The sequence below is a fragment of the Microtus oregoni genome, unplaced genomic scaffold (assembly GCF_018167655.1).
Source record: "Microtus oregoni isolate MIOR12 unplaced genomic scaffold, Mior012 000000F_ref0000247, whole genome shotgun sequence".
NCBI lineage: Eukaryota > Metazoa > Chordata > Mammalia > Rodentia > Cricetidae > Microtus > Microtus oregoni.
Genome location: NW_024543059.1, coordinates 52,976,681 through 52,989,092, shown reverse-complemented (window position 1 = coordinate 52,989,092; position 12,412 = coordinate 52,976,681). Strand labels below are relative to the sequence as shown.

The window sequence follows — 12,412 nt, the reverse complement described above, 5'->3', positions numbered from 1 at the left end:
AAGCAGGGCAGGAGCCTCAAGATGGAGGCTGGTGCAGAGGCCACGGAAGGTGCTGCTTACTCGCTTGCTCTTCATGGCTTGCTCTTCCTGCTTTCCTATAGCACTCAGGGCCACCTGCTTAGGAATGGCACCACCCACAGTGGGCTGGGCTCCCCCTCATCACTATTTAAGAGACTACCTTCTGGGCTGGTCTCCAGTCAGACTGTGTGGAAACAGTTTCTCTGTTGGTGTTTTCTGCTCTCAGATGACTACAGTGTGTGCCAAGTTGGCATAACAACCAGCTGGCACATGGTGTAGTGTTCCTCATACATATCGTGTGGACACATGGAGTTCGCTGAAACACACCTCTCTGAGCGTCTTTTATTGTTTCCTGAGAGTTTTGAATAGCGTGTAAGCCAGTCTACCTTACTTCTTAATGTACACTTAGAATGCAGACTTGTTGAAAGCACGGGCAGGTTGGGTCTTGATTTTTTTTTTTTAATTTTCCTCAGTTTTTCTAGCTCTGTCATTATCCTTATAAGGATAATGACATCATTGTAAGGTTAAGCATCATTGTTAGGCAGTGCCACAATGTTCTGTGTGACCTGAATTGTATTGTCATTACAGGTTCTAATCAAAGTCCATGCCTGTGGTGTCAACCCCGTAGAGACCTACATTCGCTCTGGCACCTACAGCCGAAAACCCACGTTGCCCTACACTCCAGGCACTGATGTGGCGGGGGTCATCGAATCTGTTGGAGACAGCGTATCTGCTTTCAAGGTATCTTCCATTTTTGATGATTTCTATTTTGACTTAGTAGCATTCTTCCGAAATTTAATTATAGCTTTAAAGGCTTTCAAAGGTACTGATTGCACAGTTTCTGCTAGTTGGGGGACTCCTAGCCAAAAAGAAAGTATTTCGTATCCAGAGGCCTTGCTTGTCAGCACAGCTGGGAATCAATAGTGGGCAATTTTGGTGTCATCACGACTCAGTGGATGAGCTGTGGTCTGTTTAGTCTAATAGAAACTTGTGAGTGAAGAAAACACATAGGGATGTCGGACGGTCCCGGCTCTTCTCACACAGACAACACACATAGGGATGTCAGACAGCCCCGGCTCTTCTCACACAGACAACACACATAGGGATGTCAGACGGCCCCGGCTCTTCTCACACAGACAGAACACACGGGGGGTATCAGATGGCCCAACCCTTCTCACACTGTTTAATTTCTTTTTACAAAGTAGAAGAAAAGCTAGCTCTTTTGGAGGATAAATAAAACTCGAGCATGTGCAGCGTCTCTCTGCCGTGTCAGAGTTGAGATCAGGGCTGTGGTCATGGCTGTCGTTACTGTTCTGCCGAAAGACTTGCCCAGCATGGATCGTGTTTTTGGAGGATGCTTATGCCTACCCTTTTTCCTCCTACTTCCTTGACCTGCTCAGCTTTGGCAGCATAGTCACCAAAATGGGGCTTCACTGGAGAAACTTAGCGTGGCCCTGTGTAGGAAGTGGGCAGATCCCTGCAGCTTTCCACTTCTCGGCTTGTGCCAATGTGGTATCTGCCCCCATAGTGTCTCTAAAACTCTCTTGCTAATGCCAGTAATCCTGGAGTCAGCGGGCCCTTCTATGTCATTATCATAACTTCCCAATGACATTTGACACTTTTAGTCACTTAACGTTTTCTTAGACAGCAAAAGCCAAGCCCAGCCTTTACTCTGGGTTCTGCAGTGCCCCTGTACTGCTTGCCCTTCCTCCAGGCATCCTTGTTTGCCATCGTTGCTCTGTGAATGCCACCTTAATCCTGGTATCCTCTCAGTCCTACCCAGACCTGCCTCCCATGTTTTCTTGCTCTGCCATTGCCTGTCTCCCTTTCTCTTCCCTCCTCCTAGACATGAGCTTGCTTGAGATCTGGGACCGTGCACTGCCATAGATATCCCCCACAGGACTCCAAAGCAGTGTTCTCTTTCCGGCGAGTTCTTCATGTCTGAACCACACAGACATCAATAGGGCATGTTTTCAAGTCCTAAAGCAGGGCTCATCTACTTGGTCTTCCTTGCTCATTCCCAGACAGCACTGCCCCCATGCTCGCATTGGCCTTTGGTGCTCAGTTTTCCTCCAAAGCCTTTTCACATCCACCCTGCAGCACAGTGCTGTTGGCTGTTCATCTCTTTATTATGGGGCCAGTTGAGTATACGGAGGCCATCATTGCACAGTAGTTTATTCTAGGGTCTACCTTCCTTTCTTCCTTCCTCCCTTCTTCTCTCTCTTTCTTTTTTCCCCTAAAGATGTAAGCCAGGTATTCTTGTGGCCAGCCATTTCTGTAGGCACGTGGGACTTGTTAGCAAAAGTGTGTGCCTTTCTATGGCCAGGGTGTAACAGGTAGCCATTACCAGGGGGGCTTGCTTCTTGCTGTGAGAGGAACTGGGGTCTGCTCTGTCTCTCTGCTATTTCAATCTTAATTGGAAGAAACTATGGAACTTAAGGGCACTCCAGTTTCCTCATCCGTCGGCGATGATGGAGCGCCCATGTTCCCTAGGTCACTGTGGTGGTTATGTAGAAGGCCACGGCGCCCAGCTTAGTAAGTGCTCAGCAGAACTACAGTCCTGTTCCCCTGCCTCCTTTAATGCTTCCTTTTATAAGTTCCCACTTAGAAAACATGCATAGACGTTCAGTGTTTCAGTTGCGTTCTAGATGCCCAGTTGGAGACATCCATATGTAAATGAGTATTTCTTGTCTTCCTGAGGGGTGCACCCACACACTGAGACAATGGGGATGTTCTATCGGGAACTCACCAAGGCCAGCTGGCCTAGGTCTGAAAAAGCATGGGATAAATCCGGACTAGCTGAACATAGCGAACAATGAGGAATACTGAGAACTCAAGAACAATCGCAGTGGGTTTTTGATCCTACTGCACGTACTGGCTTTGTGGGAGCCTAGGCAGTTTGGATGCTCACCTTACTAGACCTGGATAGAGGTGGGCGGTCCTTGGGCTTCCCACAGGTCAGGGAACCCTGATTGCTCTTTGAGCAGATGAGGGAGGGGGACTTGATCGGGGGAGGGGGCAGAAATCCTTAATAAATAAATAAATTAAAAAAAAATTAAAAAAAAAGTCTCACCCGTCTTGTCCTAATAGGAATCATGGCTGCAGGCTCTCGTTGATTTCTTTTTCAGAAAGGGGACCGGGTCTTCTGCTACAGCACAGTTTCTGGCGGTTATGCAGAGTTCGCTCTGGCAGCGGATGACACTGTCTACACCCTGCCCGAGAAGCTGGACTTCAAGCAGGGCGCTGCACTTGCGATCCCATACTTTACAGCCTGCAGGGCTCTGTTCCACAGGTGAGGAGCGCTGTTGCTCACAGCCCAGGCGGGCAGCTCTCCCCACCTGTTTGCTGCCTGTACCGTGCCTGCTTGTCATTCGCCATAAAACCTATCTGGGGTCATGACAGTTATGGAGAGGGCAGGAGTTTGATCATTTTGAGGAAGAAAGAGGGAATTAATCCCTTGAATGGAGATGATTTTCTCAAAACCTGGGAATCAGGAGGGACATGTTACAAGATCCTGAGGTATCTTTCTGTGTCTTAGTCATTGTGTTATTGTTTGGAAGAACCACGATGACCATGGCAACTCTTACACAGGGAAGCATGTGATTGGGAGTTTGCTATGGTTTCGGAGCATTAGTCCACTGTCACTAAGACAGAGGGCATGGCAGCAGGCAGGCATGGTGCTGCGGCTAAGAGTGCTACGTCTCCTAGGCGACAGGAAGTGACTGACTGTCACACCGAGGGCTGCTTAAGCAAAAGAGACCTCAGAGCCCAACCCCACAGTGACACACTTCCTCCAACAAGGCCACACCTCCTCATAGTGCCTCTCCCTTTGGGAGCCATAGTTTTTCAAATCACCACATACATTGGGCAAATATTTCAAGAGAGTCAAGTTTTCTGATCAATCCAAGACTCTCTGGTGGTGAGATGGAACCAGGCAAAGGTAACAAGAGCTCTAAAGAGAAGAAGCAAGCAAGGGGGTGGTCACTGCTGCGGCAGTGGCCCCGGTGTCTGGTACTTCTCCCGTTATTCCCGTTGAACATGGAAGACAGTGGATGAAAGTAAGGGAACACCGGACATGGGGTGCTGGGTATTCTTCATGAAGGGTGAGATTCAGAACACAGCTCGACTGGGGTTGTGTTATTAAAAGCCATAAGAGTTAACAAGTAAACAGCGTGTATACATGGTTTATACAGTGACGGTGACTGTCGGTGTTTAAAAGAGCATAGTTACGTGGCACAGGCACAAAGCCTGGACATTTCACAAGATTTTCAGAGGTGTGGAGAGGCAAGGACATTTTCTTAGCACTGCCAAAAGCAGCCTACCTGCTATTACCTGGGTAACCCTGGACCCCAGGATAAAGACTCAGCTATAGAACGCTTGTCTTGGGACATTCTCTGTGGGGACACCTGGGCATGAGGGACTCTAGTTCTTCTGGTTCAGAAGTTCCACCAACATCACGGACTGTAGCCTAAGAACTGCTGTGTGATTTCTGCATCCAACATGGACAGAGGCAGGAAACAGATTCCCAGTGGCATCTCTTGAGTGGGTACTGCACAGAACTATTCATCCTGACTCTGGGAACCATCCTTTTGAGCCCTGAGTTAGAGGACGTTTGACTCCATGTCAGGATGCAGTAGCTCTTTGCTTGTTGGCTGGAGCAAGGGTAGAAATTCCTCAGTGATGATGGAAAACACCAGCTCTTGGTTAGCCTCGAAGGAGAGAGTAATGAATGCACCTCTGCTTTGTTCCGCAGTGCCCGTGTGCGAGCTGGGGAAAGCGTCCTGGTTCACGGGGCCAGTGGAGGAGTAAGTATCTGTCTTTTTAAGTCTGTTTAAGTGAGCAAGGAGTTACGGGTCTCATGTAATAGTTCATGAAATCTCTAAAAAGTTATTCTTTGAGCGTTTCATACATTGCATTCAGTGGTTTTGACTTTCCCAACTTCATGTCCTCTTCTTCTTCTTTTAAAAATAACCCATTGGGTCCAGAGTCAGTGATACCTAGATGAGAGGCCATCTGCAGGAACACAGTGGGCCCAGGAGGACCACACACTATAGAAACCTGTCCCTTCCTCCCCCAGCCGTCATCAGCTGGGACAAGGCCTGGTGCCCCCCTCCTCTCTCTGTGCGGGAAGCTGACATTGTACACAGTAAAGTCACTTTGAAGAGCCAAATTTATAGGCATGCTCCCACTCCTGGGATTTCAGGCTGCGAAGCTTCTTGAGATGCAGTCCCGGAGTGAATCCATGGCTAATGCTGTAGCAGTTCTTGCTTAATAAATTCAGCAGGACACCTGATAAAAAAATTAACGTGGTGGGTGGTGGTGAACTTCTCTTCTGTCTAGCCCCTCCCCTCAACACAATGCACACTGTGATGACATCCAAGGAGTGTGTGGTTTATAACTGTGTCCTCAACTCCACAATCCAAGGCTTCAAATGTTAGCGTCTAGTGGGGCAAAGATTCAGAACCTAGGACCTCAGCCCCCGTAGGAAATCACCAAGCACTGCACTGTTGATGCCTCCTCATTGAGCTTCCTGCAGCCTGTCTCCAAGGAGCAGGGAGGGAAAAGCAGAGTCATGCATTTGGGATTTGGTAACTAGCACAGAGAGACTTTGGAAATGTTGGCGAGAAGATTTCATGTTGTTAAAACCCAGGACCTGGGACGCAATGGCTCACCTTCAGGAAGCTTGTCAACCCTCAGTACTGGGGGCTCTGGGTAGCTCATGGGCACGGCATGCCCCGTGTGGTGATGGTGGTGCCCTGGCAACATGACCGGTCTCTAAAAGTGCCAGGTAACTCAAGAAGTCAGGGCACTCTGTGTCTCTTTAGAGATAAACTTCCTGTTTCGTCTCCAGCTTCCTGAATGCCTCGAAGAAATCAGTCCTCGGGATTTCACAGATTAGACGATTAATCAGTAAGCCCAAGGTGTCTCTGTGGCTTGAGGAGACACCAGCTGCGCTCACTGATTGCAGTCACCAAAGGCTGGTTTGATGAAGTTTAAATTTAACCTAGTAACCGAAGGTTTGAAAAGCACATATGTTGAGAGCCTGGCGCTCTGTAGAGAGGAGAGATTTTGGTACAGTGCAGAGAGAGGATTTTAAAGGAAATCTCTTTATTCCCTTCACCCTCGCTTCCGAGGGATTGGTTTGCTTTTTTAAAAAGTAAAATCCAAACTGTTGGTTTTCGGAGCTGGTTGAGCCTGCTAAATCCTGGCTGGCCGGGACGGCTGACAGCTTGCTGTGTGAAGCACCTGTGATCCTCCTGCCCTATCAGAGGGACACAGAGCCCTGGCTTTCTCTGGCTTCTGTCTGTATTCTCTGTTCTCACTTAATTCCCGTTCCTGGGGGATTATGATGCGGGTTTAAGATGACGTGGATTTACGAACACAGCCATTGTCCTAGTGTGTTGGTGGGGAATGCCTCCTTTTACTGCTAGCAAAGTAAGTTGGAGACAAATAGCTGGCAAATAATGGCACATAATCTCCTGGAAAATATTGTGGATCTAATTGTTGGCAAGGAAATAACAGGCAGAACCAAGCAGAAGATGACTGAGAGGCCCGCCAGCAGAGGGCGCTACAAGGCATGTTTGCATCAAGTCTGCTCTAAAATGGGATTTTATTAGAGTCAAAGAGTGTTAATAGAAAACTTCAATCATTGGAGGCGATTGTGATGACCCCGTAGTGCAGTTTTCACCTAGTGGGCTGGCTGTCTTCTTCATTAGTGGAGTCCTGCATTCTTGTCTCTGTTAGAGCATAGAATCCCTGCCATAGCCTGACTTGCATAACCTCGTCCACCCCACGGACCTTATGGTCTTTCAGCCTGTTTCAGCTCAGGAGGGTAGAATTTCTCCTGCTCTAGTGAGTTTCTCTCATTTTTCTAGTAGTTATTTTTTCTATCTTGCCCAACCCTGTTGGCCTTCCTGATCATAGCTTCTTCATTTTTAAATTTTTTTTTTGTATTATGTATACAGTGTGCTGTCTGTATGTTTTGCTGACATGCTACAAGAGAGCATCAGATCTCACTGTAGATGGTTGTGCGCCACCATGTGGTTCCTGGAACTGACCTCAGGATCTCTGGAACATAGTCGTTGCTCTCACCTTCTGAGTCATCGAAGGCTTTTCAGGAACACAGAGAAGATGTAACGTCAGGCGTGTGTTCTCTTTTCCAGGTTGGATTGGCTACATGCCAGGTTGCCAGAGCGCATGGCTTAAAGGTTTTGGGCACCGCTGGTTCTGAGGAAGGAAAAAAGCTTGTTCTGCAAAATGGCGCTCATGAAGTGTTTGATCACAAAGAAGTTAATTATATCGATAAAATCAAGGTAAAGTTTTCTACAGTTTTACGTAAGTCAAACATTGTTTCTTGATTTACTTAAGTTATTTTAACTACTACCCTTTTAATGAATAAATAAAATCTTGCTTAGTAAATAAGATTGCTTCCATTTTTATATCTGTGCTGCTCTCGTCCCATGTGTTTTTAGTTGACTTAAAAGTCACAGGCTTCTAGTTCTTGAGCCTTTGCTCTCGTGTTTGCATTGTGAGTGCATACGGAATGAGGTGGAGCTTTTCTGGAAGACCATGCTGTAAAGCAGAGTTCGCAGCTACACAGTGCTTGTAGGGCAGCTGTTACCATGTGAGATCCCACTGCAGTTGAGGGTCCCAGAATTACAAATCAGATGTATCTGTCCTGAAAAGATGCTGGTTGTGAGCCAGGTCCTTGGGGAGGAATAGTCACTGCCCCACCCACCATGGCGGGGAGCATTCAGGTAACTGTCGCATACAACAGAGTTCATACAGGATTGGTTGTATCTGTCTGTTTTACCTGGCAAGTGCTCTGCCACTGGCTTCTCTCCCAGCCCTCACTTCAACCCTCAGGTGCCTGTTTGTTTACTGTTGAAACCAGTTCAAGACAGACTCCCTTGCTCATCCTCAGCAGCACTTTTTTGAGCTAGGAGAATGAGAAGTTCCGAGGCACCAAGTTCTTTAGAGGCCATTACCCAAAGAGGAAGAATGTGTGTGTGTGTGTGTGTGTGTGTGTGTGTGTGTGTCGGGGGTGGTATTTCCACCATACTGCCTTGCTAAAAAAACAGCCAAGTCTCTCGTTTGTGCCTTGTGTAGGGGGCTGGCACCCCATGCTCAGTCCTGACACCATCCTTAGAAGTTTGTACAGTAGTTAGAGAAGCTGGTTCCTGGTGATCTTGCTGCTTGTTTGCGTAGCATTTGGGGTTTTGACTGCTTCACCTGTCCTGCGGCTCCTCTGTTTCTCCTGTTCTCAGAAGTCTTCAGGCCTCTCCCCTCCCCTTCTCTCTTGGTTCCTTTACTGCCTAACTTCTAGAAACACAGCGGCACTCACTGTTCCCTCCCTTCCTCCTTCACAATGTGCTTTTGTGTCATTTGATGTATCTTGGGGGTCAGGGGTGAGTCTTTGTCACGAGGCCAGTCTTGTGTCTGTCTTCATCCTCAGGAGCATGAAACCTTAGACCTTGACTGTGTCTCCTTGAAGCTGACTGTCTTGCTACACACGGACATCATTTTAACCTCCTTCCTCTCGTGTTATCACACACTGTGTGTCTGAATGCCCTCTGTTGTCTCTGCTGAGTTCTATTCCTTTGGGCCTTGGTGTCATTCTCTGCTGGCCTTCACCTTATAATCTGGCACAGGCTGCAGTGGACCCAAAGCTCACCATGTCCTGTAGACTGGCTGGCCAGTGAAACTGGGGTCTATATATCTCTGCCTCCAACTCTGGGGTTACAGCTTTTTTTCCCCCATGGAGATGGATCTGGAGAAGCCTGTGTAGCCCACGGTCCACCCTAGCCATCTCCCTGACCAGCCCTGATTATGCCCGTTTTAAATCACATTCTTCCTGCTGCCCTTCAGGTTTCCCAGGTTACTCTGCCAGTTTTGCCCCTGTAAGCTCTGCCAAGTCCTTGTCACCCGCTGCTTAAGCCTCTGTTCCTCAGCCTTGATACTTGTAACTGAGCTTAGAGCCCCTCTGTCTTCTACTGCTCCCAGAGACATTTGTTCCTTTAAAAGTATGAAGAAATAACTAGAATAAATTGCTGTTCAAAGAGGAATTTTGACCCCCCCCCCCCCGTTCTTATTGAGCTTCTAGTACTTGAACTATGAGTACCCAAAAATAAAACAAAGGAAAACGCATTGCCCTTTCTGTGGCATGCAGTTCAGATGCTCAGTCTGGAACAGTTTGCATTGCCCTCTCCTACAAAGCTGTGGCTGAGGAGGCTGAGGCCTCCCCAAAGGCCTCGGGTGTAGCTTTCCCTCACCTTTTTTTGTGTGTTTAGGGATCTCCCTTTTATACTCTGGGCCACTTTCTCTGACCAGTGTAAGCAATTCAACTCCAACTTTTTCATTCTGTGACTCAAGCCTTACATAAGAGCTGTGCTTGCGGTCTTCTCTTCCCCAACCCCTGGCTTTAGTGTGTTACATCCATAAGAGCTGTGCTTGCGGTATTCTCTTCCCCAACCCCTGACTTTAAGTGTGTTACATCCATTCTTTGCACTCTAGCCCATGCTTGATTTAAGTACTCATTTCTGTAAAAACAAAATAAAACAAATGTAATATAAGATAACTAACTATAATATTGCTGGTTCTCCAAGAACCATTTTAAACATGAAGAACCGATATCCTACAGTGCAGACAAAGAGAATTAGTATAGCAAGGAAGTGATAAACCACTTAGTGCAACACTGAATACATATTCTACCCACAGAAACATACTACAGCCCCTCCTCTACCGATGCACAGGTATCCACTTATACATGCATATTTGCACACACAGATATAGAAATACGCATGTGTGTGTATACACACACACAACCTGAAAGGCCAAGGAGCTAGTACTTACTTGTTTACTTCTTTTTGTTTGTTAGTTTGTTTTGTTAAAAATGGGAGACCCTTGGGGTTTAGGAAGCTTTGATTTATTGTTTACTCTCTGTAAACATTTTTCATGATAGGAAGATTTTAACTAAGAAAAAAGTATTGTAAATAGAAGTTTCTGTCCCACCCTGTCCTGCAGCTGTTCATTCCCGAAGAAGTGCACAGAGGCTTATATTAATTATAAACAGGTCTATTAGCTCAGGCTTATTGTTAGCTAGCTCTTACAACTTAAATTAACTCCTAATTCTTGTCTGTGTTTAGCCACGTGACTTAGTACCTTCTCTCAGTGGTGCATATTTATCCTGCTTCCTCTGCATCTGGCTGGTGACTGACTGACTCTCTGCCTTTCCTCTTCCCAAAATTCTCTTAGTCTGGTTACCTCTCCTATACTTCCTGCCTGGCTACTGGCCAGTCAGCATTTCATTAAACCAGTATGAGTGACAAATCTTTACAGTGTACAAGAGCATTATCCCACAGCCAAGTATTTTATATTCATGCTGACTACACACACACACACACACACACACACAAAGAATTCATCAGATTTCATCTTATTATGGCCATTTATCCGGGGCTTCTTAGTCTTCACACTGCACAGGGCGGCTGCAGTACCATTGCCTTGTAATTAGATCATTCTAAAGCAGGCATTGTTAGTCTTAAAAACGTAGCATTTGCATGCCATCTCAAAGGCATTTCTGTGGAACACGCTGCTGGAGAAGCGGTTTCACAGCAGCTCACCTTTATCTTCTTCCTTTTACTGTGCAGAAAGCTGTTGGTGATGAGGGGGTTGATGTGGTTATTGAGATGCTGGCGAATGTGAACCTGAGTAACGACTTGAAGCTCCTGTCCCGTGGAGGGCGGATAATCGTAAGTACTGTTCCTCATCGCTTTGAGTTTCCTGCCGTTTGCCCCATTCACGGTAGTCTTCACTGTGGGCCTGATGTTTTCTCGACAGGTTGTTGGCTGTCGAGGCACTATTGAGATAAACCCAAGGGACACTATGGCAAAGGAGACGAGCATAATTGGAGTTATGCTCTTTTCATCCACCAAGGTACAGATGGACGTGGTTCTGATGTTGCTAACTTAAACACTGAGAAATGTGTCTATCCGCAGATTGACAGGAAAAATAGTTGTTGAGCTTGGTGACCCCACTAGAGCGGTAGATACCAGTCAGTCACTAGATGGTATATAATTTAGTCTGTGCTGGGAGAGGGCATACTAGTCATAGCTATTTCAAGACAGTATTTCATGTACTAACACTGTCCCAGGATGTGTGATTGACAGAGAATTAAAAGGTAGTTCTGGGCAAAGTGCCAAATCCTGCACATTTGCAAAAGGACTTTTCTGGAATGGCTCTAGATATTGAGGTTCCTTAATTTCACCAAATGCAAGTCCTGTGGTCTTGCTGAGAAACAAATGGCAATAAAACACACTTTAAATTTTTTTTTCTCTCTCCCCTAGGAGGAACTTCAGCAGTTTGCAGGCATCGTCCAAACAGGAATAGAAAAAGGTTGGGTGAAACCCGTGATAGGTTCTGAGTACCCTTTGGAGAAAGTGGTCCAGGCCCATGAAGATATCATCCATAGTAGTGGGAAGACTGGGAAAATGATTCTTCTCTTATGATGACCAACTCTTTCTGGGATGCCCTGTGCCACTGTGACACCTTTGCCCCCAAGTCTTTCTGATACCATCTTTAATCAGTATTCATTTCATTGAGTTTCATGTATTAAAAACACTAATTTAGGGAGTAGACAGTGGAGTAACACCATAGCAGACAGCAGTGTGTAGTCTTGCGTGATGTTAGCATGCAAAACTGTTTTTGCTTCTCTCTCTTTGTTTTCTTTGTTTAGTTTAGTGTTTCTATTTTGTTTCATTTTGAGACAGAATCTTGCTCTGCAGTTCATGCTGGCATTGAACTCATGGTAATCCTTCTGTCTCAACTTTCTCAGTGCCGGGATAATAGTCCTGGACTGCCACACAACTTCATTTCAGAACTTCTTAATTCCATAACTTCATGCCTTTGCCTAAAATGTACAATTCAAAATAAGACTATTGATCTGCTTGGGCTTCCAAGCCTACCCACCTTTATTAAGAGTCATCTGTCCTCTGATCGGCCATGACTGTCTTGGACTCTGCAGGCTTTCTGGGCTGAAAAACATACTTCTAAAACTAACATCCTCTCATCCTCTGGAAAGGGCAAACATGAGTAATGGCTAGGGAAGCTGTCAGTCTGTTTTCCTCACATTCCCGAAAATGCTGACAACTTCACTGAGCGCTGATCACCAGCCACGTTCCGGGAGGTCAGCAACCTTATCTAGGTCTGTGGTGTTCAGTGTGGTCCTCCGTTAAATGCCTCATGGTTCTTTAGGGCTTCCTGAACATGTGACACGAGTCACATAATTTGACATAATTTCATCTAAAATTGTAAGTTCACACATTTCGCACATGGGCAAGGTCTGCTTTTGTTCTCATGGTTTTGTAACCTGGAATAAATTCTGTAGAACACTGAA

General features: G+C 46.3%; 1 protein-coding gene across 5 annotated transcripts in view; it reads left to right on the top strand.

Annotated features, from left to right (window-relative positions):
• Window positions 1-12,412, top strand: part of Cryz (crystallin zeta) — a 20,588-nt gene extending 8,176 nt beyond the window's left edge. For all 5 annotated transcript variants that reach the window (XM_041656805.1, XM_041656798.1, XM_041656782.1 and 2 more), the window contains 7 exons: window positions 607-759; window positions 3,147-3,310; window positions 4,772-4,823; window positions 7,182-7,331; window positions 10,668-10,769; window positions 10,858-10,953; window positions 11,364-12,412. In XM_041656805.1, the coding sequence (XP_041512739.1) occupies window positions 607-759; window positions 3,147-3,310; window positions 4,772-4,823; window positions 7,182-7,331; window positions 10,668-10,769; window positions 10,858-10,953; window positions 11,364-11,525 (879 nt within the window). In that variant the 3' untranslated portion in view covers window positions 11,526-12,412. The remainder of the gene's footprint in view (window positions 1-606; window positions 760-3,146; window positions 3,311-4,771; window positions 4,824-7,181; window positions 7,332-10,667; window positions 10,770-10,857; window positions 10,954-11,363) is intronic.